Here is a 26,542-nt window from a genome sequence, read left to right as displayed (position 1 = left end):
GGATAAATAAAATTAAAGGTGAAGGTAATAGTACCACAGTTGTGGAGCTCAGATATGATGAAATGTGTAGGGGTTGATAGTTCTGCTCCTTTTCTTTTTAATCTCAGTTTCATTTTATGGAACTTTGTGACCAGCATGACCTGACTCGTAACTATCACAACACTGGAACTAATCTTTGACAGACTGATTTCTTGCAGGAGTCCCAGCAGGATTTTTATTGGATTAGGAATTCAAAAGAAAAAAAAATCCATAGACTATTATGTTATATAAGTGAAGGAAAAAGACATAAAATCTCAAAATAATACAGAAATGGGTATGTATATATATAAATATAGAAGAATATTTATGAATGCTCTTTCAAGACATATAATTATACAGCTTTTCTCTCATATTGATCTGCAGCTTTGGTATTACATGATCATAGGGTCAAAGAGGGCATTTGAGGACCAATCCTCTCCTGGGTAGCTAATACCTTAGTGGCTGGGGCCTGGCCCTTGGGAAGTGGGAGACTAACATCCACCTTTCTGCTGAAAAGGGACTGGCAGGCACATGAAGTTATAAAGACCACTTAAAAATGGCAGAATAATGCCTCTTTCACACTCTTAAGTCAAATCCTACGCAGATGAATTTGGGTAATTTAAAGGGAAATAAACACAGCTTGAATGAGAGAACTGTGACAGGGAAAAACATGTCTGAAAAAACACATTGTGGTGGTGGGAAGATCAAACCATGGTGCTCTGCAGGGAGCAAGTGAGGGTGGAGAGAAGTGGTGTCTTGTGGCAGAAAGGATGCTGGCAGAGCCAGGACAGTGACAGACATCTGCACCAAGGAGGGCAGGAGGTTGCTCTTGCTGGAGGCACCTCTGGGGTTTGATTCCATCACCTGTGACATGTCATTAAAAGTGACAGTCATTAAAAAAACCCACCAGGGTATGCAAAATGCCACCAGGTTCTGCAGGTGAGTTTGGCCGAGATGTGGGTAAAGACAAACAGGATGAGGTAAATCCTTAGGCATGGGAGTCATCAGCTGAAAGGTGGGAGTTGAAGACTTAGAGATAGTGGAGCTCAAGGCTGGGAGAAGTTAAAATTTAAGGGATTAGAGTAACTTTGACTCATGTAACTGGAAGAAAGATGAGACCTGAACTGCCTGCACACGAGGCAGCCACAGCCAGGCCTCGACATATTCTGGGGGCCGAAGTGGCCTTGCTGGGGCCCACACTGGGCCCGCAGGCTGTGGCTGCTGCCGGGCAGCCCCGCAGGTTGCCTGGGCTGGAGAGCAGGAAAGTGAACTTCTCGCTGGGGCTTCTGGAGCCGCCCCTCGGTGCTGCTGCTGTTCCTCCGCTCGCACCTGCTCCGCGGGGGTGGAAGGAAACCTGCGGAAGGAACACGTGGAGCATCCCGGGGCGGGCACCGGAGCTCCGTCCCCCCCGCCCCGGGACGAGCCATGCCCCTCCCGGGGGCGGCCCCTCGGCGGGCACAAAGCTGGGCTCGGCCGTCACCGGTGGAGCTCTGGTTTGCCGTCCCGCCGTCGCTGCTCCTCCCTTCCTCCCGCCCTTCTTCTCGGCGGGCGCAGGGCCGGGGCAGCGCGGCGGCAGCATGGAGGCGGCCGGGGACCCGCCGCCCGCTCCTGCTACTGCCGCCGAGGCGCCGCCCGGGGCCGCCGCCGCCCCTGCCCCTAGTCGCCGGCTGCTGGCGCTGCTCCGGGCCAAGCTCTGCACATGGTGAGTCCCCGGCGGCGGCATCCCCCGGCCTCCACGTGGGGACGGGCGGCGCCGGCCTCCCCGCACGCCGGGGCCCGGACCCGGCACCGGGAGGGAGGGAAGGGGGAAACCATCCGGGCCCGGGCGGAGGTGAGACCGGCAGCCGGGAGCGGTTTGGCTTTTGCCGATGAAGGGCTGCGCGCACAGGGATTTTCTGATACCGGGGCCGCTGTGGAAGCGCAGTCGAGCGGCAGCTGCTGCCGTGCGGAGAGTCGCGTCGGCTGAGAGCGGTGTAGAACCATGTAGTCACGTATTTGATTTTGTTAAACTGAGAGTGTAATTAGCCGGCAGAAGAGCAGGCTGCGGGGAGACCTTCTAGCCCCTTCTAGTGCCTAAAGGCGGCCTACAGGAAAGGTGGGGAGGAACTCTTTATCAGGGAGTGGACTGAAAGAGGGGAGATTTAGACTAGGTGTTAGGAAGAGGCTCTTTAGGATGAGAGTGGTGAGACATTGTAACAGGTTGCCCAGAGAAGCTGTGGATGCCCCATCCCTGGAAGTGTTCAAGGCCAGGCTGGATGGGGCTTTGAGCAGCCTGGTCTAGTGGGAGGTGTCCCTGCCCAGGGCAGGGGGTTGGACTAGATGATCTTTAAGGTCGCTTCCAACCCAAACCATTCTATGATATGCACACATGCACTCCTTTTTTTTTTTAAGTAATTCTGGCTTAGTATTTTTCTGTTTTCCTATTTTATATATTTGCTGTATTTTATCTATTTTCTGTACTTTTATCTGTTCTGTACTCTTTTATCAACATTGCTGCAAAGAACAGCTCATGGGGGGCAAAAAAGATAACAGAAGGAAATAGCTGAGTTGAGGTGTGGAGTCCAGAAAGAGCAATATTCCCTTTCCCTCCTTCATTGAATGAGCTTAGGACAGAGGCCTGTTCAAGTGTATCACTTAAAATGTGAGCACTGGTTAAACATGGAAAATTTGAGGAAAACCTGCCAAGTTGTGCAGGCATCACATGGATCCCAAAGCTGCCTTTAGTGAGAACAGAACTATCTCCTCTGACTTCCAGCCTGCAAGAGCTACCATTCACTTACAGCTTCAGTTTCCATCTGGGGAAAAAATAAATCCCTGTTTTAAAGGCTGTTTTGAGGCTCTAGATTTGGTCTGGAATGACTATTGCATCAGATACGCTTGGCTGACAAACAGGAGGTGCTGGCTCTCCTGCCAGCCTTGATGTTCAGAAGCTGGAGTCTTGACTGGGCTGCGTGGAGGTGTGCATTGGCCAAGCAGAGTCTTATTCCAGTCTTATTCCATTCCTTTCTCTTTTGGTTCAAAGTTTTTATCTTTTCATTCCTCCTGCCTGTCAGGAATGCCCAAAAGACAAGACGGGACCTCACTGAACTGTTCAGTAATCTCTCCTGTGCTAGTAGCTTTGCCAAAATGTTGCCAGAGGGGTATACTAAGTCAGTTTATTGGTGGAACTTGAAAGACAATAAAGAGCTCTCACTGATTTTTGCAAAGTCTTGTCTGAGATGCTGAATTGATTACTTTTTTTTTGCCTTCTTTTTTTTCTCCAAGAGGCTGGAGGCTCAGCCACTTCAGCTTTCTTAGGGGCCCTTCTGAGTCATAAGAAGGTTTAATACTAGTATGTAATAAAATAGATTTTTTTTTTTTGAGTAAAAATTAGGTTTGAGTTTTTTGAGTAGAAAGTATTCTCTCTGGTTCTTGACACAAAACAAGTTTGGTTTTTTTCTGTTTCTTACCTTTTACAAATTAAATTCACCTTCGTTTCAAAGCACTGCCACTAACTGAAACAATAACTTCTAAAAATATTAGTTCTTAAAAATATTTTTTTCCTATCCTGAGCTACCTGCTAGTCACACGTGAATATCGTCTCAATCTGAACATGCATTTTCCTTTAACTAGTTGTGTGAAAATGTAAGATTATTCAAATTAAATGGTCTCCTGCCCCTTTTTCCCCGTTCAGGAAGGTCTCAGTAAAGCTGAAGTGCGAATAAACTGTCTGTATGAAGAGTGTTGCCAGGCTTTGCCTGTTAGTGTTTAACTGGTGGCATAAATTTAATTGTATTTATTTTCATGAAAGAATCACATTAAAAATACAGTATTTATTAAAATAATAGCCAATAAAATTGTTAACTGTGGGCTTATTAGATTTTCTTTGACTTCCTCAGATATAATCTCTGATTGTATTTTAATATCTTAGGGTATTTTTCTTCCACATTTCTGTCAAGAGCTGCACATTGTTCAACATTAGCTTTAGACCAACTAGTGGAAAACTTTCATGTTTTAAAAAAAATGACTCCTAGTTTTGTTCTTAGCCATGAATACAGCTAGCTAAGATATGGTGGTTGGAGGGAGAGGAGGAGTAATTACATAGTAGCCAACTACCAAGCAGTAGAAACACCAACAAAAAAACCCCTCAAACTATAAAACTAAAAGGCTCTTTCAGACCACTTACCTTGCGTCACCTGAGAGTCCGAAGTAATTTAGTCCTTACCAATGCATTAAAAAAAAAAAGAGCAGAGAGTATCAAGTTCTGGCACAGAAAAGTTAATAATTAATATAATTCAAAAAATTATGATAAATTATTAATAAGAAAATCATGGTCATCGATACAGATGTCAATACCGGAATGAATGGAAACTTATGTCTTCGAAGCATTTTTCTTATAAGAAATTGTCTTGCAAAATGAAACCGATAGGATTTAAAGTTTACTCTCAAGTTTTACAGAGTGTAAAGCAGTTTTGTTTTGTTTTTTTTTTTTTTTTTTTTTTTAATTTGCTATGGTAATTTAGTGGGGATTGAAATAATAAGGGTCTCAAGCCCACATTTAACGAGGGTCATTTTACCCTGTTCAAAGCGCTGTCTTGCTGCCTTGAGGCCAGTGCATCGTGCCGGGAACATGGTGTCACTTTCACAATTTGAAGAAATTAATTTTGACACCTTGGCAAATGGTGTGAGGGGAAACCATTGGTGTGTCCTGCTGAGGCTGCACCTGGGCCTGGGGCAGTGTTGTGGCAAGAGGCTCTTAATTTACATGCAGCCAAGAAAGTTGCCAGAAATGTAGTGTTTTGGGATTCACAGAGGACATTTTTGAGCACAGCCTTCTGCTGTTGGTGAACAGTGTCTTTATTTGGCTCTTTTGATCTTAACATTTTGAATCTCTTCAGTAAAGAGAAGAAAAAAAACAACCCCTGAGTTAAAATATAGGAAAATAAAGAAGGGAATGAGGCAGGAGGAAGCCTGCTTGCCTTATCAGATGCCTTTGGTACTGTAGAAGTAAATGCTGTAGGACTGCTGAGATATACATTAACTACATAGCAATGATTGCTGGTGCAGAAGCCGCTAAGCAAACAATTCTGTAGATTCTGGACCTGCGTCTCTTCCCATGCGCAAAAAAGCAAGGAAATAATTCCTGAGGTAATTTAAACTGGAGAAACTTAGTTATTAAAGCTGAGGATCAGCTTAGTGGAGTTATTCCCCTGCAAGAGGGCAACCAGAATCACAGAATCTTCAGAGTTGGAAGGGACCTCTAGAGATCATCTAGTCCAACTCCCCTGCTAGAGCAGGATTGCCCAGAGCACATTACTCAGGACTGCATCCAGGCGGGTCTTGAAAGTCTCCAGAGAAGGGGACTCCACAACCTCCCTGGGCAGCCTGTTCCAGTGCTCTGTCACCCTCACCGTAAAGAAGTTTTTCCGTGTATTTGAATGGAACTTCCTGTGTTCCACCTTGTGCCCGTTGCCCCTCGTCCTGTCACTGGGAACCAATGAAAAGAGTCTGGCACCATCCTCCGTCAACCCACCCTTTAGATACTTGTATGCCAGGTCTTGCCTGTTTTTAATAAGCGGTGGTTGAAGCTGATCAATTGTTAGCAAATTTGAATGTCAGCAGGTTTTCCTCCTTTTACCCTCTTGGTGGAAGATGGTCACTGTCCAGTTTGCAGGTGCACATAGAGTCCAGGCCTGTGCTATAGAGAGGGTGCCACAGGTGAGGAGAAGCAAAGCTGCCCCTTGCACATTGTATCCTGGGGGAAAATACATAAAACCTTGCCCCGCAGAAGTCCATGTTGAACCAGCCAGATGCTTGTGAAGCAGTATTGCCTGTGCTTCTGCCTGTCTCTGTGGCACCACCTAGGAGCTGGGTGGAGGGAAGTTTGCATCCAGGAGAGAAGGACTTCTGCCAGCTGAGGCAGCTTTAACCTCTCCTGGTAATGTATTGACAAGCGCGATCCATTTTGTGGACGATGCAGGTTCCACAGCTTTGCTCCAGGAAAATTGCAGCAGTTTTGCCCAGTCACACCTCTACACCCTCGTCCCAGCTAGTCCAAGCACAGGGTCAATTTAGTCCAAAAAATTGCCGAAGGCTGCTCTATGCCTACTGCACTGAGGGTAAAGAAGAAATATTTTCTGCTAGTTTGGAGCAAGAAACTCTTTATTTGAATAATAAGTATATCCGTATTTTTTAAATATGTGAAACTACATTTGTTGTGTGTTGTTCACTGCATTATTTCTTCCTTGAAATTTCAAGGGGTCTTTTGTCATCTTACCTCCTGCAAAGGAGTCAGAGTTCGCAGGCCTGGCAAAGGATGAGCTGGAACCATTGTCCTTGCCTGCTGGAGACAGAGAAGAGGTAGTCTCATTTCTGAAATTTTAGCTAACATATGTTAGATTCTTCTTAATGGCACCTGATTAAATTAATTCTTTAGATGGACTTAAAATGACATTTCTGCAACAGTCAGAATGATTAGCCAGAATGTGTCACAATCATTGCTGATTTGTTCAACAAATAGTGCCATTGGATTTTTGACCAGAATAAAAAGAAATTCAATATAACGGAAGTGAGGTAGCTTCAAAGGATTTTTTCCCTTTTTTAAAAAAAAAAATCAAAATACATATATATAAAAAATACATATAGGTATTTCATAGCACTGTTTATAGTTAATACTGTGCTACAAAGTAGCCATGACAAGTTTCTAGCTGAAACATGGTCTCTGTTGCTTACTTCAACATTCAAAATGCTAGAAATGAGAGTGTCCATTCTTTCAGGCACCAGAAAGGGTTATTTACATAAGGCTGGATAGGACCTTACAAGATTGTCACATGATATATGAATACTTATACTGTGGATATACAGTTGTTGGGATGTGCGGGGTAAGCCGTAGCAAAATGTGGGGCTTGAATCTCTTGGAAATGCCGCATGGCTGGAGTTTGCAGAGATTTGCTGTCTCATCAAAATGGACTTGCAGAGGAAAATACACCTAGCAGGATTTTTAAAGTCAGAAGAGCTTGGTGTCAGGCTGAATTGAAAACAAGATTCATGCAGCTGGATTAGAATCCATGCAAAGAAGGTGTCTCCTTTCCAAAAGGAGGGACTGATGGCATGTTTGTAGTTGGCTTTAGCACCCCCGAACACATGCTTCTCATTGCCTGACAACTGGATTGCACAGCATAGCTGGGTGAGCTGGTATTTCCTATGTTAAAGTCACCCCACCTTGGGAGAACAGGCGGTGTTGCTGTCAGGTGTTGTGCCTGGTTCGTGGGTGCCCTGCCAGAAATCATCGGGAGAGATGTGGGCACAGGGTAGGTGCAGAATCCTAATGGGATGCTTTCCTCCCTTGATTGATTACTTGGAGTAGGAATGGATGAATTGGTTGTGCAGACAGTTAAATTCTCATCAGTAGTCTTCAGAGTAAACAACTCGGAGGTGAACTTTGCAGCACTGTGCAGACAGCACAGCACTGAGCCCCTCTTGCTGTATATGGAGTATGTGGGCAGAGACTGGGGGGGGTATGAATCTGTGTAGCTCCACTGGCAGGAAAAACAGCAAGCCAAAAGATTCACAGCAATCTATGCGTACTCCTGTTGGTGTAGGAACATCTGGAATAGTTCACTTTATATTAGGTGATGAATTGCCACTAAAAGAGCATGAGGGTTTTTTTCCCTCCCCTAGCTGTGGGTTGGACTTAAAAGGAGTTGTAAACACAAACGTGATCTTCGGCCAAAGGGTGCTCTTAACTCCATCCTCAATTACAGCAGGATACAGTGGAATATAGCAGAAAAAGTCCACAGTAAGTATTAATTGTAACAAGTCTTAATATAAGAAAGATTATTTTTACAGTGAGGACAATCACTGGAACAACATCCCCAGGGATGTCGTGGAGTCCCCATCGCTAGAGGTTTTCAAGATGTGACTGGACAGGATGCCAGATAATCTCATCTAGGCTCCTTTTCCCGTGAAAGATTGGACCAGGTGATCTTCCGAGGTCCTTCTGACCTGGGCTGTTCTATGATGCTGTGGTTAATGCTTTTGTATTTCCTTAGCACTGCTTGGCTTAGGGTCGCAGTTCACTTTCAAAGACTCGGGTCTTGGAAGAGCCTGAAGGCAGTCGTGCCTTATCTCCATGTTGCAGATTGATCAAAGTCAGAACAGGATTCAGTGGAGGATGAAGGATTTAACTCAGGCCATGTGTATCAAAACTTCTCTTGAGTTGCTTGAAGATCCTTGCCAATTATTGCAGTCTTCATCACGGGTGGTTTGAACTGGCCTCACTTCTTACGTGGCTGTCATGAGGTTAGACTAGATCTTCTGTGTAGACAAAACCCTGCTTACTGGTAAATCAGAACAACATAGATAGGGAGTAGAAAAAGAATAAAACACCAATCTAAAAATTTTTCCCTGTACAACTAACAAATACTTTAAAAAAAAAAAAAACTTGACTGTTTAATTCTAAGCATTACCGTGTTGTCTTTTATATTCACAGGCATATTTTGAAAACGATAATTCTGGGCCAGATGCTCTCCTTGTTTATCTGTGGGACTGCTGTTACGAGCCAGTACCTAGCAGAACAGTACCAAGTGAATACTCCCATGTTTCAAAGTTTTATCAACTATTCTTTGCTGCTTCTAGTTTATACAACAATGCTGGCATTTAGGACTGGTATGTGAAATATGGGATGGGAGATTCTGGTTCATCTCTTTATTTTTCTTTCCTCTTCTACATTTTCCTTTCAGATTTTGAAACTAAAGAACTTAATACTTGTCCTATTTTTTTAAAGTTCCTGCTGAAATTCCTGCCTTGTAATAACACATGGAAATGAATTTCACAGATTAAATGTGCATTTAGTTTGATTTAATTTCATTTCATATCTGTTTAAAATTATATGCTCTTTGTTTTCAAGTCCTATATTATTTTAGGGAAAATCGGCTTTGTTATAACAAGCTTCTTTACCAGAGGCTATTTAATATTCCTCCTATTCTTATTAAATTAGCCTTTAAATAGCTCCAGTCTTGTGGTTTTTTTACCTCATGTGGAAGAATTTCTGTGCATTTCACCGTTTGCATTGTCTCCTCCCAGGCTGCATATGGCTGTTATTGTATCTTTCTCAAGCAGGGCCAACCAAAATCGAACATCTCAGTATTATTTATGCTTCTAAAAAGCAAGATTCCTGTGCAACATTTGGTTGGAGAAAAACACATATTGATTGCTGCTTTCTTCTAAACAGGCAGTGACAGTCTTTGGCAAATTTTGAAGCAGCGGTGGTGGAAGTACATTTTTTTGGGACTGGCTGATGTTGAAGCCAATTACATGATTGTAAAAGCCTACCAATACACCACCCTCACAAGTGTGCAGGTAAGGACCGATCTCTCTTTTTGAACTGTTGCTGTTATTACAGTTTTGGACTGGTTTCTGAAATGAGCTTCATGGGACAGACGTGGAAGCTATTTAAGCCTGAAAAAGCTTTCCAATATCTACTTTCTCTCTGCAGTACAGAGAAGAGTATCCTGCATCATGAATAACATTTCCAGGAAGCAGAGAAAATTGGCTGGTATTACCCAGTGCCAGCTCTTGAATTGAACTCCAATTATTTTGATAGAAAGCACTTCTGAGAGTTTGCTGACAGCCACTCCGGTTTTTCTCCTGACAGAAATTTAAGATTTAGGACCAGATAACAGTCACTCAGTGCAGGTTCCTGTAGATCTCTTGCCTAGTCCTAGAAGCTGCGAGAGGCATTGTGAGACATAACATGAGGACGTATTGATAGTTGGCTGGTATTGCAGCGAGGAGTCAAGCCTGTGGCTTTTCGATGTGACACTTCAGTTGGGGCCCCTCTCTGGAAGAGATGGAAGGGAGGTCAGTGTGCCAGGCTCCTCAAGTGACAGTAAACGTCCTCTGCATCGCCAGGGCTTGGTGCTCGTCGCTGCACTGGGATAAATCTTGTGTTCTGAAATCGCTCTTTGAGCAGGAGGGCTAAGGCTGGGGTTTCTTTGTCACCCTACATGGACATAAACTGCTGGAAGATTTAGTGCCTTCTCCTGCCTCCAACTGCTCGCTCCTGAACTTGCACGGCCAAATCCCTTGAGCAACCTGGCTCAGGGCACTGAGCAAAGTCAGAGTAAACCCTGTCTTTTGCTGGACTGTTAGTGAGCTGTGTCAGGCCCCCACGTTAGCTCCCTGTGGGGCTCCGCAGCTGCTGGAACAAGCGAAGGGACAGTGCAGAAGCAAGGAGGGAGTGTGTCAAGGGCTGTGCCAGCCTATGCCTGCTCTTACCGATGGTGGGTCTGTGGCTGGGGTCATGGTCCCACTTATCTGAATAAAAAAAAATAAAAATGTACCATACAGAATTGGTTGTTAGTTGGAAAGGAGTGTTGAGGTGTCAGTGTTTTACAAAGTCAGAGTAACCAGGGTTAATATTTAAAAGAATTGCCTGCAGAGCAATAAAATCCTATGGTCTGGGCTGTCTTTAGAGAACTGCAGTAACTTTTCCTTGCACTAGTCAAAGACCAGTGACATGTGCCTGATGGATTATTATTGTCACATTTCCACTTCATACTTACATGTTGTGACTCACTAAGCCTTTAATTTCCTTACAAATAATGCCTAAGAAATCAAAGCTTTAAGAATAACACATTTCAGTCTCAAGATCAAGTTAGGCTGATAATTGAGACACTGTTTGATCATATGCTGAAAACGCCAGGACTTTGATCCAAGTTCTCAGAAGCAGTAAAACTATTCCCATGATTTCTTTCATAGAAGTGAAGAAATAATAGATAAAGTTGTCCTGTCCAGTTGCCAAACTCAAGCACTTGCTGAACCTTCTTCCCATGTGGTAACCTTCAGACTGGCGCTTAAGTGTCAGTTCAGTAATTACGAATTTGTTGAAACTGCCTATTGCAGTTTCTCGCATGTTGTCTGAAGTCCCCAGTTTCTCACCACTGTCAGAAATGAGATACAGGACAAAAAAAACCCTGTGATTTGCTCTGGGCATTTGCAATCTGTCAGTAGCAAGCAGTTCTGCAGCTACATCAGAACCTGTGGTTCAGAGGACCCAGCCTGGTGGCCTGTCTGCAGTACTGGCTGCGAGTGGATGGCCAGGGAGCAATGCAGGAGTACACGGCACCTTCCCCAATACAGGGCAATTGCTGTTCAAATGCTGTCTGGCTGGAGCTTCAGCTCAACCCTATGAAACTGATCTTCAAAGACAAGTTTTCTCAGCTCAGCAAGGAACTTCCATGTATTTTCTCACACAAGCACACAAAAGCAAAACTGATTTTCCTTTAGTTATCAAATCCTAGCATTGCACGGAAGGGGTTGGGAGATTTTTAAGATAACATGGGGATAACGTCTCTCATTTCTCTGTAAATAAAGACATTGGTCCACAACGGTGATTCTTTCTGTTCAGCTGTGGCTTCAGCAGTGCCAGTGAGATTTCTCACTGCCAGCGTCCTTCTGTCTTGTGGCAGGACTTAACTGTGCTGTTGTTTGACCACATATTTCATAGTGGAAAAACCAAGCAGCGTAGCTGTGGTTTCATGGTGTTAACGTATTATTGGGCTCAATTAGCATTTGCTCTGTAGATAATTCAGGTGGAAGCATTTTATGTGCAGCTATTCACAGAATATGAGCTGATGGAAAAGTGTTAACCTCAATGCGAGAAAATGCAGGATGAGCCCCTGGGGCTCAGCTGGAGGCTGCCCGAAGGGAGCCGTGTGGGGAAGGGAGCTCACAAAGCTGTCTGGAGCTGGCAATTATAAGCAAACCAATGACCTCTGACAGTCTATGATAATTTATTAACCATGTATTAAAATATCTTTTAATAATTTACCCACTCTACCTTTAAAACTTCCTATGAACAGTGTGGCCAAAGCTACGCTTGAGTCAAAACATTTGTAAATCAAATCATCAGGTTATCTGTTTTATCCCTTGTAAAAGTGCAGGCTAGAATTGAATAAGATGGGAGTTTGCTGACACTCTACTGGCAGTAGTAATCAGTACCGCAGTACTGCTGTAAATGTCATAAAACCTGAATAAAAACCCTATTCTTTTAAATGGTTCCATTGACACAATTCATTGTGATGTTGCATCTGCTTTGCACCTCTTTGATCTTCATTCTGTACAGAAGAGAGCATTTTCCACCAAAGAGCTCTGTAACTTAGTAGATGAAGGAAAGGCAAGATCCGGTAGTTGGAAATCAGATTTCTGCTGTCTGTAATTGAGGGTAATTGTCCCCTGGAATAGATTACCAGGACGTGTTCTTCATCATTTGGTGCCTGTATGTCTTGGCTACAAGTCCTTTAACCAGGATGCTGTAGCTCTACAGCATGTAACTGGTCTGGATGCAGCAATTCCCCATCCGGTGTCACTGAAAGAGCTTCTGGCTCATTATATACTACTACCTTACATCCTAAATGAGATTTTTTTTTTTAACTTTTCTTTTTTTCTTTCTGTTCGGGTTGAAAAACTGCTTAGAGGTTGGAAAGCTACGTTGTAACATCTCAATTAATGGGCAACTGAAATCTTACTTATTAGTAAGAGATGTCTACTTCCAGCGGGGTAAAAAACGTGCTTTCTAACGTTTGTAATATTTCTTGTTGTTTGGTACTATCAAGACAGTCAAATTTGGAGGAAATGTTAGAAGGCTTTTCTTGAGTCTAGGCTAAAGGTAAGATAGAGGAAGACGACCTGTGACCAGATAAAACCTAACAGCATGATATTTTTCAGTAGAGCAAAGTTGTATTGAAATATGTGGTATCACATATTAGGACTTTGGTGGTTGTTGTGTCTCATAATACACTTTACAAACAGACTTTTCAAACTGGGTGAGCCGGAGGCAGTCCAAGGAGCGAAGAGAAACAGATGGAAGGGTTAGAGGCACTGTTAGGATTTAACCTGTAACAACTCCCCTTAATGTGATATGCTTGTAAGACTTTAGTATGTGTAGTTATGAACAAGTAAAATCAGACATATCATGAAAGTCTTGCAAGTTTGATAAAAACCCTTGGGGACAATGGCTGAACTTAACACGCCAGCACAGAAGACAACTGCGGTGGTGCACTTAGGCAGGCAGAGGTTGGTAATGAACATTAAGGACTAAGGGCTCTTGTCTTGATTGTAATGATTATGCCCCAGTCCTATTGACCTGGACTTAATACTTCATAGTGACTTCAAGAGGCCAAGTTTTAAGGGCTGACATTTGAAAGTAATTTGTGAGCAGTCTTTGGTAGGCTGACTATATGTTCTGCTGTAGACTGTTCCCTTATATGTTCCCTCATGGCACTCTACTGAGGCAGGTCAGAAAATACGCCTTTTTTTTCCTCCAGACAAATTCAGAAACAGAGTCTATTTAGTCAAATTAAACATGAAACCAATTATGATTAGCTCAATGTTCTTGGTATTATTTGGTTATTCTAGAACATTATGCCCATCTTATGCCGCAGTGTATTTTTCTGTATTAAGTACACAGCTAACTCTTGATATTTTCTGTAATAATGGAGAATGGGTAGAAACTGGGTGGGTCTAACAGCAAGGCAAAGATGCGTGGGATTTTAGGAACACAGAGAGAGGGGATAATGGAGAAAGGAAAGAGAAGTCAGTGTCACTGCTTGTCAAGGAGTGCAGACATCCTTGAAACTTAGCTATTAAGTCTGCAAACTTAAGGGCTGTACCTGCAAACACACCTGAAGTGCTTTGAAACTCCAGCTGCCATGTGTGTCTCCTGTGGGGCATGGGTGAATTAGAGCGGGTTACCTGCTTCTGGCTAATTGAGAGTCAGCTCTAACAGAGTAATGAAGCGCATTGGTGGCTTGTATATGCTTTTGTGGGCAGCTGAAAGATTGGGAAGGTGACTTTAGGAAAGCTGTTCTTCCCTTTCTATATTCCTTCTACCAATTTTGCACATGGCTCCCAGCACACGTATCATTTTTTTTTTTTTTCTGTAGGATCCAGTTGGGGGAAAAAAAATTCAAACACAGAACTGCCGGGTGAGATTCTTGTCGTAGTCGCTTCAATGTAAAATCAGATCACTTGTATCCTTCAATAGTTCCAGATTTTTGCTTTGTGTACATGAAGCCCTAAATTCTAATTACAGATTTGAGGAGTGAAAAGGCGAGCTAGACAAAACTCCTGGGGAGCAAAGGAAATGTCAGTGAACCCCCGCCTTGTGTTGGTGCCATGGGGAGCAACGTGGTTTCAGAGGAACATCCTAGGATTTGTTTGTGAAGCTGCAAAGATTGATTAGATCCATCATTAGAAGAGTTTCTATATAGGTGCCTTCCTCCCTCCCAGGAGACAGTGGACCCCCCACCTCAGCTCCTCCTTCACTTGCAAGATGCTTTTCATGGGAAAATGTGGGTCTCACCCCTCTTTTAAACAAATCCACTGGGGTTGTTTTGTGGCTTTCATTAACATCTGGTAGCAACGGAAAGTATAATTATTTGCTTTCAGGATAGTGCAATTCAGATTTGGGATGGGTTTCTAATTCAAACCATTTTTCTGCACACACAGCTGCTGGATTGTTTCGGGATTCCTGTGCTGATGGCTTTGTCGTGGTTCATTCTCCGTGCAAGATACAGGCTGATCCATTTTCTTGCCGTTGCCGTCTGTTTGCTGGGTGTAGGAACAATGGTGGGTGCAGACATTTTGGCAGGGAGACAGGACAGCGAAGGTAAGGATTCCTCTATCGCGGGGTGGGGGGGTGGGGAGCAGAGAGATGGTTCCAGTGGTGGGGCTAACTTGCAAAGGAGAAAGAGGAGCAAATGCAGGGGGAGCGGATATAGTTTTATTTTAAGAGAAAACAGAAGAAGACATGCTGCTGCTTGTATTTCTTGTCCAAGAAGAGAGTGACTGAGGAGATACTGATTTTATAGGGAGCCGAGAAATTTTTTTGCTTGTAGATTTGGATTATTTCTTCCATTTTAAAAGAGAAACACTTGTATTAAGCTTAAATTTGGCTGCTGTTCATCAGACCTCATGAAAGGCCTCATTGGTGAAAACTTGTTCACTTTTGTCTAATAACAGATGCTGCCTCTCCCTGCAAACCTTGTCTCTCCCACACGGTGTCAGCCCGCTGGCAGCCAGACTTCTCTGATTTGCATTTTTCTATGAGCATGAAAAGTAAATCACAAGTTACTTAAGAGCAGGCTGACTTCTCTGACTTATCTATGGCAGACCCAACAGAAATGGTCCACATATCCCTGAGGCCCATAGGCCACAGCCTGGAAAGGGGCTTATGATGGGAGAGCAAGAGGAGATGTGGGCCAGGATGTTGGGATTCCTGGGACCTCCGGGAGGGAGCCTGGGCTCTGTGGACCAGGATCCAGCTGGGTGCAGATGAGGGCAGGTCCCGTCTTCTTGATGACAGATGCTTAAATCAACCCATACTGTAGCAATCTTATTTTGAATAAGAATTTTGAATTTTCAGAGCCAGTGTGTGTGAGGCAAGGTAAATTTCAGGGCATTGCCTTCATCAGGCAGCATAGAGATAAGCCTGTTTGGCGTTATTTTGGGGCCTTACTGGTAAGACACCAAGGCAAACTGAGGTTTAGCGTTTTTTAATGCTATATGGTACAAGTATCTTCTGCCCTAAGGGAGAAAAATCTTCTTTCCCTGAGACTTTATGACAGTTGTGCTTTGTTTGCTGACCTGTGTATCCTTACTACTGCTTACCCGCATATTTCAGACAGATTTTCTTAGTGATTGCCAGCTGGCTCAGGGAAGGCAATTTTAAATCAATTCAAGGGTTTAAACAACAGTGATCCTCTTGCTATTTAGCTGATGCATAATGGCATTTACTTGATGAGTGACTGTATCACGGGGAGTCCCATTTGCACAGTATAAATAAATGGCAGCAGGACACGCGATACCACCCATCTGCAGTGCCCACTTCAGACCTGTCGTAAACTTGAAGCTGAGTCCCAGGTCCCGCTGAAACCAATAGGCTGATTTTATCAAGATTTGAATCAGGCCTTATGGCAAAAGCAGGGGCGATATTCAGAAAGGCGGAGAGCATCTCTAACTGGGAATTTTCTTACGTCCCTACAGTGCCTAAGGTCAGCAGAAGTAGAATTGGACCAGGCTGTACAGCAGTGGCTTGGTCAGGTCGAGATTTCAATGCTGGGTTTAGCTCATTCCAGACGATGCCGGGTGAGGTGAGCCGGTAGCAGAGTCCGTGCTCCGCCACTCATCTGCACACACAAGAGATGTTTCCTTTCCCCTTACCCTGGAAGGCACTAAGAAACTAGAGATGTTAGAGAGAAATTTGCTTGTCTTTTTAAGGAAAGTTAAAAAGTGTTTGTAGCATTACCCTTATTGTGGATTAATATTTCTGTACAGGTAGTGACGTGGTGATTGGAGATGTCTTAGTGCTTCTTGGTGCTTCTTTGTATGCCATTTCTAATGTGAGTGAGGAATACATTGTGAAAAATCTGAGCAGAGTGGAGTTTCTAGGAATGGTGGGCTTGTTTGGGACTATTATCAGCGGTCTACAGCTGTAAGGATCTAATATTTATTTTAAAACTAATTAAGAATATTCTACAGATGATTGCTTGTCTACCATGAAATGATGTTGTTGTTATTAAATTAATTCTTTGTTATGTCTGCATTTGGCTTACATGGGAGTCCTTCCACTTGAATTTTATTTTTATTGCTGATTAGCATTCATTCTATATCCTTTTTATTTGCACTATTCTTACTACCGGAATTCTAAAGCTGAAATCCTGCCATTGAACTCATACGATACTTGGCTGTAGTTTTGATTTTGTAGATCTTCATGAGGACAGTCAGTGTGCTGAGGACTGTTCACAGGAATGTATTTCTTAATGGATTTTCTCTGTGGAAAAGTTTAGGAGATAATTGTTAGCAGGAAGCCTTCCATATTAAACATCAGTTTAAAATGAAGCCATATATACTCTTATGAATAACCACGTTAGAGTAACAGACCACATGCACTTAAATCTATCTAATGAATTTTATGTTCCTCATTTCTCATCATTATAGTTAATAATTTCTTCAAATGGTCTGTCAAATAAAGCTGAATCTCTGAAGGGTGAAAAAGCCTGGGAAGAAGGCATAAGGATTAAATAAAAGTGCTCTTGACTTTCAGGCACTTTAAGTCTTTTTTCATGCTTGTTAGATGTTGGAGTTAGTGTCATTCAATAAAATTTCAAACAAAAAATTAAGGGATTATAAATCAAAATGTTTCTTATATTCTGTAATTAAATTCTCTAGTTGAATACGCTATGCTTTTTTTTTTCTTTTTTTTTCTTTTTACTATATTATATCTTTTCTCTAACTCTAGAGCCATTGTGGAACTTAGGGAGATAATGAGAATTCAATGGAACTGGAAAATTGGTATGTGTATGACAAAATGATGTGCCTTTTTACAGAACACTGGGAAATGATAATCACTTAGACTTCAAATTCTGGGAATTTAATATTCTTTCTCTGGATATTAAGCAGCATTCATGTTGTCACAGATTTACTTTCTGCAAACTTTGCAGCTCAGCAAAGAGATAAGGTTTGCAGGATTGAACATTAAAACCTTTCAGCTCAGGTTTTGCATTTTTCATACAGCATGAAACAGTGTTTCAAAATAAATTGCAAAAAGTGAAAATTAAACCAGTTTAATCAGAGACACTTTTGATGTTGGAACATTACAAGAACATTTTTCTGTTGTCCTTCCTAAATGAAATACTGGGAAAATTGATTTTGTGACACATTTTGGTCTCAGCAGAACTGTGTGTTATTAACAAACGTGTCTCTAAATTTCGTAACTCAGCTCTTATGTTAACTAGGAAAGAATGCAAACTTTCTTGTATAGATACAATAATTTTTGCAATACAGGGTAGTCTTGAAAAAGAAGTATTTTTGCCATGTTTTTCTTAAATAGACATTCCCATATCGTTTAGGAGACCTTATCCCAAAAGGTAAAAATGCATAGTTTTAAAGCATCTGAAGAATATCAGTGTTCTTCAAAATCAATATTGCGTGCCTTAGGAGTAAATTGTCATCTTGTTTTACAGCATTGCTGTTCACAGTCTTTGCCCTGTGTATGTTTGGGCTGTATAGCTTCATGCCGGTAGTGATTAAAGTTACCAGCGCAACCTCGGTCAACCTGGGTATTCTGACTGCGGATCTCTACAGCCTGTTCTTTGGGCTTTTCCTTTTTTTCTATAAGGTAAGTAGTACCTTCATTCTTTTACTATAGTTTCTGTTAACTTTTTATTCCAAAATTGTAAATAAAGCATAATGTTCTTAAAAGCCCCTGAACAATCATTTGCACTTGTACATTTCCGCATCTTGTGTCGTTCATGGTTGGTAGATGTCAATCAGTAGGACTCATACTCAGTTAATTACATAGCATCGCACCATTAGGTGGATAGTGATTTTCAAACAGTTTCACGCTTGATGGAATACCTTAATGTTAAGGGACAGTAAATAATTTCCCAAGGTGTTCAAATGTTAGAGTCCTTGCTATAATCCCTGTGTGGGAACGGCATGTTAGGTTTTGTTCATCTCGCCAAGTGTCCAAAGAGAAGGTTTGAATCTCCCTGTCCTCCAGAGACTTTGGATGTCTGAGAGGAGCAGTTTGGCTTGATTTCCATAAATTAACATTTTCTTTTAGAAATTTAATCTGTTCGTTACAAACATCTTGGGAGACGAATCAAGCTCTCTCAGTACTACTGCTGAGGAGAGACTGAAGGAACGGAAAAAAAATGCAGATAATTACATTATTCTATACGGCCTCCAAAAGGCAGTTACTTTTATTGCTGTCTGAAATAGTTTTGGTAGTGTCTGTTCCACCTAAATGGCAGTGCTAAAAAGATTTCATTCCACCCTACACTTTTCATCCAGAATCATTTGTGGGAACCTAGCTCGTTACAGCAATTGGAGTAATTGAGTCAGTCACTCGGTGACGGGAAGGGCTTAGTGAGAAGCTTGTGAACTTTGCTTAAGAACTTAATTTGTATTATTCCATGTGGTTGCCTTCTCTTCAGCATTATGGAGAGCCAGAAGCTTTTAGGTCAGATTCGTTTCTGAAAATGACGGCTAATTTATTTTACAGCGTGGAGGTCTGGTAACGGTAGGGTCTGACTACAGCTAGATTTGCCTTTTCAAGAGTCTTTTAGCTCCGCTTTCCACCCTGTTTTGGATTCCAAAATTTGCTCTAAGTGACAAAGCATCCATTAAAAATGAATGTAGGAAGCGAACCATACTTACATTCTAATAATTAAAAAAAATCCTTTCTGAGTCACTTTCAAATATGTATTTTGACACCCAGATAGCTTAACTGAAGAAGTGATTGTAAATTTATATTCATAATAGTAAAGAGGAAGAAGTATGCAAGAGCTTTTACTTTCACTCTTCAGGATTTTTAGCTTATTTTGGGGAGAAGTTTTTCTGGGAGCAGATCATTCCATAATTACTAACTGTGGGGTATTCTGGTAGGAAAAAGGAAAAATGAATTAGAGAAGACTTTGGGGTTGTATTATGAGAGAATTTCAGATATTTATTAAAGTAGGAACTTGGATCTGTGGTTAGAAATGGTGAAGTAGCAAAAAGGGGAGCAATAATAATGCCGCATCTTTAGTAATCAGAGGATCTGAGATAGCTTAGGAACCAAGAGCTGAGGGAGCCTGTTTTTGACTTGGCTTTTAACATAACACTTAGCAGTAGGAAATCTTATTGCTAAGTTAACCGTATAGTTTCTTTACCACAAAGAAACCAGGCAGGACATTTCCTGGATTAAAAAGCACCCTGGACACAGGAATCTACAAACGAAAATGCGAGGATCCGCTCTGTGTTCCCCATTAGCAGCTGATATTTCACAGCAAGCCCCTGAAGGCTGGGCCGTGCTGCAGAGCTCTGAATTGCTGTGGTCTGAGCCTGCTCTGAAGCAGAAGCCGCACAAACATCCAGTGGCTACAGTGGAGACGGGGCCCAGGAATTTGTGAGGTTTTTGACTTGAGCACAGCGTTTTGCTAATGCACTCAACTGTTCAGCCTCAACCGAGTCTGTTTAAGGTGAAATGTGACTTTTACGTACTTTTTTTTTTTCTTTTTACTCTGTAGTGAATCTTTGCTGTGCTTCCTCCTAATGAGCTCATTACAGAGATACCTGTAATCCCTCAAGAGATATTAAAGAAGGTCTCCAAATGCTTCTGTTGTATAAACTCCTATGGAAGGAGTAGACTGCAAATACAGACACTAGATGGAGTTACAGTCCTCCAGTAACATTTCAAGTAGTCTTTAGGCCTGATAGTGAGTATGGGAATACAAGCCGCACAGGTATGACTGAACTCAGTGTCTGAAACAATGAAGTTGCTGCAATATTTGAAACAAAAAAAAAAAAAAGAAAAAGAAAAAAACCCAGGAAAAAGACCACTGAGCCCTCCCCAAAAATGAAGGAAAGAAGGAAATAAAAAAGGCACGTAGGCCTGTTGGAGCAGCATGGTTGAGGTTCACCAGTGTCGATAGCTGCACACACATAGTCAGGCCTTGAATCACAGCTGCACTGCAACAGCTCTGGCACCCTGGCTTGGTGAGTGTGTGTCCATTCGAGGAGGAACTAGTCCTGAGCAGGATCAGAGCCACTTACTGCCTTGTACACACTTTGAGAGCGGGTCTGAAAGTTATGGTGGCCACCCAGTCTTGCCTGCCAGCCAGGTGTCCTTGCATACAGGCACGTGCTCGTTCATGGCCATAGGTTGCACTCTGGAGAAGTCGTGCAGGTGCCTTGATACAGACCCAAGCTCTGCTCGTTTGACAGGAATGGGCCTGTCATGGTAGGGCCATGGATGCGGCTGCTGCCTCCATCAGGACATCTTCAGAGCTTGGTGCTTCCTCCTGTGCAGCATGAATGCTTGAGTCCAAAAAGGTGAGGAGAGGGCACGTATCACAAGGCCACTGTGTTTCTGTCTGCTTTTCCTTTTGCATGGTGCTGTCCAAGGGTTTCTGAGCCAAGCGACTACCAGCTAGGAATTTCAATGCCTTGATTGTAGATGCCTCAATCTTTTTTGGATCAGAGTCCACTGTGCAGGTCCTACCATTCATTTCATCCAGCTCTGCTGCTTCATAAAATAGAACGCATTTTTCAAGCATGTCTAAGGAAGCTAAGGAGGTTAGGGAATATTGGCAGTGGGATGCAGGATGTGTTGCGTCCTTCGTCCTACTGTTATTCACTGTGGTTTGGCAAAGGCAATATGGAGAACTTCAGCAAATCTGAAAAAGTGTTCCTGGCTGTGGCTAACGTGAACACTTCGTATTATTTAATCTGGTATTATGAAGTAAGCATTTATTTTTCTGTCAGGGTGGATGAATCTTGGCAATTGTTGGACTTTTAATAGGCAAGTGAAGGATAGTGAATGAAATGGCTGATGTACCTCGGCAGTTCATACTCTTGCCTCACGCCACTCTTACCAGAGCACAAATGCCAATCTTGTAAAAGGAGCCCCAGTCTCCCTCTCTTCAAGGACTTGCTGGGTGTAGAGAGCAAACCAGTTTTGGTCCAGTAGTAACATTTATTGAGCCCTGCAGATGGTGGTTAAGAGCCGAGCAGAGGACCAGCTGCTCTGGTGACTTGCAGTAGGATGGAGAGATTCATCTCTTGCCAGGACCAGAAATATTTGGCTGTGCTGAAACAAAATTCTCTTAGGGGTAAACAGCTATCCTTCAGTGTCACTATATTTACAGCCATTTGTTCTCTCTGTTAAGGTTCTTGCATGTAGACCTAAGGAAACTCCCTGTCCAACAGTGTTGAGGATGAGATGCAGAGAAAACCAGCCAGCACCTCGAGTCTATCTGTGAATCATCATAGAATCATAGAATGTGTTGGGTTGGAAGGGACCTTTAAAGGTCATCTAGTCCAACCCCCCTGCAGTAAGCAGGGACATCTTCAACTAGATCAGGTTGCTCAGAGCCTCATCAAGCCTGGCCTTGAATGTCTCCAGGGATGGGGCCTCCACCACCTCTCTGGGCAACCTGGGCCAGTGTCTCACCACCTCATTGTAAAGAACTTCTTCCTAATGTCTAATCTAAACCTACCCTGCTGGAGTTTAAAACCATTGCCCCTCGACCTGTTGCTCCATGCCCTTGCAAACAGCCCCTCCACAGCTTTCTCGTAGGCCCCTTCAGGTACTGGAAGGCTGCTATAGATATATATAGATATAGATATATACCTTGGCAGTTAAAAAAACCCCAAACTTTCTCTATAATTCTGCGTTAAAATGTTTCGGTTTTTAAAAAGTTGTACTTGAACTTTATTGCGGGTTTTCATAGCTGAAATCCCACACGTGGCCCCCCGGCTCTCAGTGGCGGTGGCAGGCGCCCCTCACCGCGGCGGCGGGCGCCCCCTCGCGCCAAAACCAGCCCCTCCCCAGCTTTCTTACAGGCCCCCTTCAGGTATTGGAGCTGTTGAATTTTGATTTTCAGACCTGAATACAGATTGTGGTGATAATCCTCATTAAAATAATTTTTAAAAGGAAGGATAACTTTCTTAAAACAAGGTAGTATTGACATGTTTTTACATCAGACAATACTTACGCGTTTCTTTCTTTCCTCTGACAGTTTTCAGGTCTTTATATCGTGTCCTTCGTTATCATCATGGTGGGCTTCATCTTGTATTGCTCCACTCCGACTCGGACAGCAGAACCCACCGCCTTGCCACAGCCCGGCAGCACCGGCTTGGACAATGCTGCACTAAAGCTTGAGGAGAATGACAGTGAAACTCCGGCCATAACTGTGCAGTTCACAAGAGGAGAAACTGTGGTGGTCAGCACTGATTAAAGAAATGGCAGCATTTCAAAACAGAGCTTTTTTTTTTTTTTTTTTAAACTGATAAATTTCCCTCAAATCTTAATCTGGAGAATTGCTCTACTGCCAAGGCCTATGTCATGCTGCGCTGGTTTTAATGCACTGGGTAGACTTTTAAGGCCAGATCCTCAATCAGTGAAACTGTATTGATTTACCCTTGCAGAAAATCTGACCCTTGTAAGAAGAGAGAGTAGAATTTATGTGGAGTCTCTGGGAAGTGAGAGACTGTTACTTTTAAATGCTTAATTAGTTTAACAGCAAATGCTTGGGGGAAAAACTAAGCCAAAGCATGTTCTCAGGTCGCTAACTGGGGCAAATATGTTTTATGTGGCATTAGGGACCCAAATCTGCAAGATGCTATCTGAGGGCTTCATGGTTCCCACGCCTCAGTGCCAGGTACCCTCAAATCTTGCAAAAGCCACTTGGCTTCTCACAGGATCTAGTTCTGCAAACCTTATTGCATACATACACCTTCCACATGCTGATGGACTTCACTCCTCTGCTGGAGGAGTTGCTTCTTACGTTCCACCCAAATGTTTGTCTCTTCATATTGCTGCGCTCCCTGTCACAGCTGGGGCTGCTACAAATATGTTATTTTGAATTTTGCTATTAAGGGAAGTCTGAATCTGTGTTTTCTTAATACCTTCCTTTTTCTCTCTCCATGGCTTGTTGTTTGGTGCATTCCCACTAGGTGGAGGTTGTTTTTTTTTCTGGATGAGACAGCAAAAGGGCTTAAACTGAAGTTCACTTCTCTGTGAATTTCTCCCTGAAATGGGACACATTTCTGCAGAAAGATTTCAACAAAATTGTCATTTCTTAAAAAAATTGAAGTGTCTTAGCCAATCCTCATTGCAACAATAATGTCCATAATCTCCGAAAGGTTAAGTGCTTGCAGTAGATTCATTGGCAGTTTTTCTCCCCCTCTTCATATTTACAGGAAATGATTAAAAAGTATGAGTCTGCAGTTTTAACATCGGTAAAACCATACGGGGATTTTAATTTTTTTTTTATTTTTTTGTACAAGCCTTCATAGCTCAGGTGTATAAAGTAACAAAAGAATAAAGTTTTCAGCAGCTGAAGAGTTGGCTCTTGGTTTATTTTTTTAAGCTAGAATTCTTTATTGCTCAAAATTGTATTAATTGATTTTACTGACCAAATGATTCTCTTCATGACTGAGCTTTGCTGTAAGAAGTACAAGAGCATGTGAGAAGTAGAAACCACATTTGCCCATTTGGGATGTTTTCAACCCAACTTGCGGGCCTTTTTCTCATTGCTGAGTTGTGGTGGGGTTGCTTCACTTATTTCAAATGAGCAATTAATTAAATGGTAGAGCATGTATTGGAAAACACCAGGAGAACTTACGAGCTTTTCTGTACCAAAAAATAAAAGTGCAGCTGGTTCAAATGTTGATCTACAATATTGCTTTGATTGGGCAATAATCTTGCTAAATTAGATAACCACTAGCCGTTGCCTATTTGTCTGGGGCAGAAAATGCTATGGCTGTCCAGACTTGAGGAATGGCAGTTATTCCACTTTATGAATCTGAATTAAATTAAGGATTAGATCTTGATTGAGTGTTAAGTGTATCCTTGGCAATGTCTTCGAGACTTTGTAGATATATTTTTTAAGGGTTGCATTTTTGAGGGAATGTGAAAGGAAATGGATCATCCCTTGGATCTTCTTGTAGGTGATTATTGCACGAACAGTTCACTGAAGGTTTTGTGCTGCTTAAACCCATCAGCATCAACAGGGTGTGTGTGAAGAATATTAACTCTTCATTGCAGCAGAATCAAGGGGGAAACACCTACGTTTGGTTATTGAAGTCTGGATGCCATCAAGTTTGTAGTGCAAACACAAAGTTTTAATTAAGTGGTTATCCCATACTGTCACTGTGACAGGACAAAGATCATGCTTGTGGCAGTGTAGTATGTTATATTTCTAAATATGGTATTATTTGCAGACTTGTATTAATTTTAATTTTAATTTGGATATTCAGTCCCCTCCCGCATAGAATTCTCCCTTTATGGGGGATTTTATTTTATTCTCTATAATTGGTGGTATGATCAGTTGTAACATAATGTAGGTTTCATCTGAAAGTCCATAGAGGCGTGTGTTGACTCAGACTTTGGCTGGTCTTCAAAACAGAACCATCTTGTTGTGTGGTGTGAGTACACAGGCTGTAGCTAATCTTCTCAATATATAGACCACTGAAATAAAAATTGTGTAAAAAACATGTGAGGTTACAAGCACAGCCCATTAACTATGGATTTGCTCTTCCAAGGCTTTTAAAATATAACTATAATAGTAGATTGTAACCTGATTCAAACAAATTGGGCCGGACAGGATGTCTGCTGAGCCGCAAGGAGAGGGAAGCAGTGCGGGACAGGATGCCGGCTCCAGTTCTCCATCGCTTACACTCGGACAGCTTAATGAATTGACTGGCTTGTATTCTGAACCGAAAACTTTAGAACTGTGTTTCACAGATACAAGCTGTGATTTAACGTCATACAAAAGATTTTTGTGCCATGTTGTCAGTAGCTAATGTTAAGATATGTATTAATGTCACAAAGAAGGTTTGGAAGGTCTTTCAAGCTTTCAGCAAGGACAAGGTCAATATTTTTTGTCAATCCTTCTGTCAATGACCCCATGCCCTTGCCATCCCCATGGTGCAAGGCTCTTGTTTCTCTCCTTGTGACCCTGCTGGATGAAGGGGACACTTCTGGCACACTACGGGTTGCGCATGCCCGGTGTCCTACCCTTGCTCCCCCTAAACTCCTATGCCTGTCCCTGTGGAGCAGCTACCTGGCCAAAAAAGAGGCAAAGCTGACTTGCAGCAGGGCTTTGCATCACAAAGCGACACTGCGGTGCGGTCCAGGCTCTGAGCAGAAGAGGTACTTGAAGCCTGGCCTTGCAAAGTCCTAAGCTGGTGCTGGTCCCCCAAACCTGCTCTGCGTGGGATGGGGGCCAGACACACCACCCCTGCTCGCTGTCTGTCCTGCGGATTGGATAGAAGTAGGTGCAGATTCTTTAAGAAAGATGCATCGCTTCAGAGCACAAGTGACACATGTATTGCTCCCGGGGAAACAAATGTTCCGTTAATGAATCGCATATGCCGGATCACCTGGTACCTCTGAGGGAAGGTGCATGGATGAGTCTTTAACATGTATCTTTCTAACTTTGGAATAAGCTGGAGAAAAAAATCCAGCTGTCACTCTCATTAAATCCAAGTATCCAAATAAAAATGTGTGACATCCAGCCTCCCTCCAAGGTTTGGTTACAAGACATCAAAAATTATCTGGCACGAGAATGTCATGGTGTGTTACAAAAAGAAAAAATTAGTGCGGCAGTAATTGACTGGTGACATTATCTGTGCTAGAGTTTGAGGGAGAGGGTGAGCTTTTGGACATCAGCTATTTTAAGATTTTTGACCTTTCCTAAGTCACACATGCTCAGTTCCATATGATGCGATGTCTGGGACAAGCATATCAGTTCCCGTCAGCCCCATTCACTCACACTTCGTGTATTGTGGCATATTTCATTGCATTATACATATCTGTCTTGTAAATATCTATTTCAATCAATTTAGGAAGTTTGACAGAGAGAAGCTGCACAAGCTACATGATCAATCATGAACAATTTTGAGCAAGTAGACAGAAATTCCTAAAAATGCAAAGTCAAGGATCCTGGGGCTGTTTTAGTCTCTCACCAAAATATGGCCTATAAAATCTCTT

At 42.6% G+C, this 26,542-nt stretch overlaps 1 protein-coding gene across 2 annotated transcripts; it reads left to right on the top strand.

The window, feature by feature from the left end:
* The first annotated feature begins 1,475 nt into the window (after positions 1–1,475).
* On the top strand, positions 1,476–24,579 carry SLC35F2 (solute carrier family 35 member F2). Of its 2 annotated transcripts, XM_063330367.1 has the most exons (8): positions 1,476–1,720; positions 8,489–8,664; positions 9,230–9,357; positions 14,509–14,668; positions 16,336–16,492; positions 17,300–17,352; positions 18,024–18,178; positions 22,566–24,579. In XM_063330367.1, the coding sequence occupies exons 1-8, from the start codon at positions 1,596–1,598 to the stop codon at positions 22,782–22,784; spliced, it is 1,173 nt and encodes a 390-aa protein (XP_063186437.1). In that variant the 5' UTR covers positions 1,476–1,595; the 3' UTR covers positions 22,785–24,579. The 2 variants fall into 2 exon arrangements, with proteins under 2 accessions (XP_063186437.1, XP_063186448.1); XM_063330378.1 differs by lacking the exons at positions 16,336–16,492; positions 17,300–17,352 and having other exon boundaries at positions 22,566–24,395.
* The last annotated feature ends 1,963 nt before the right edge of the window (positions 24,580–26,542 follow it).

Source organism: Chroicocephalus ridibundus, chromosome 1 (assembly GCF_963924245.1).
Source record: "Chroicocephalus ridibundus chromosome 1, bChrRid1.1, whole genome shotgun sequence".
Taxonomy (NCBI): Eukaryota; Metazoa; Chordata; class Aves; order Charadriiformes; family Laridae; genus Chroicocephalus; species Chroicocephalus ridibundus.
Note: the sequence above shows the minus strand (reverse complement) of the source record. Positions and strands in the feature narration are given on the sequence as shown.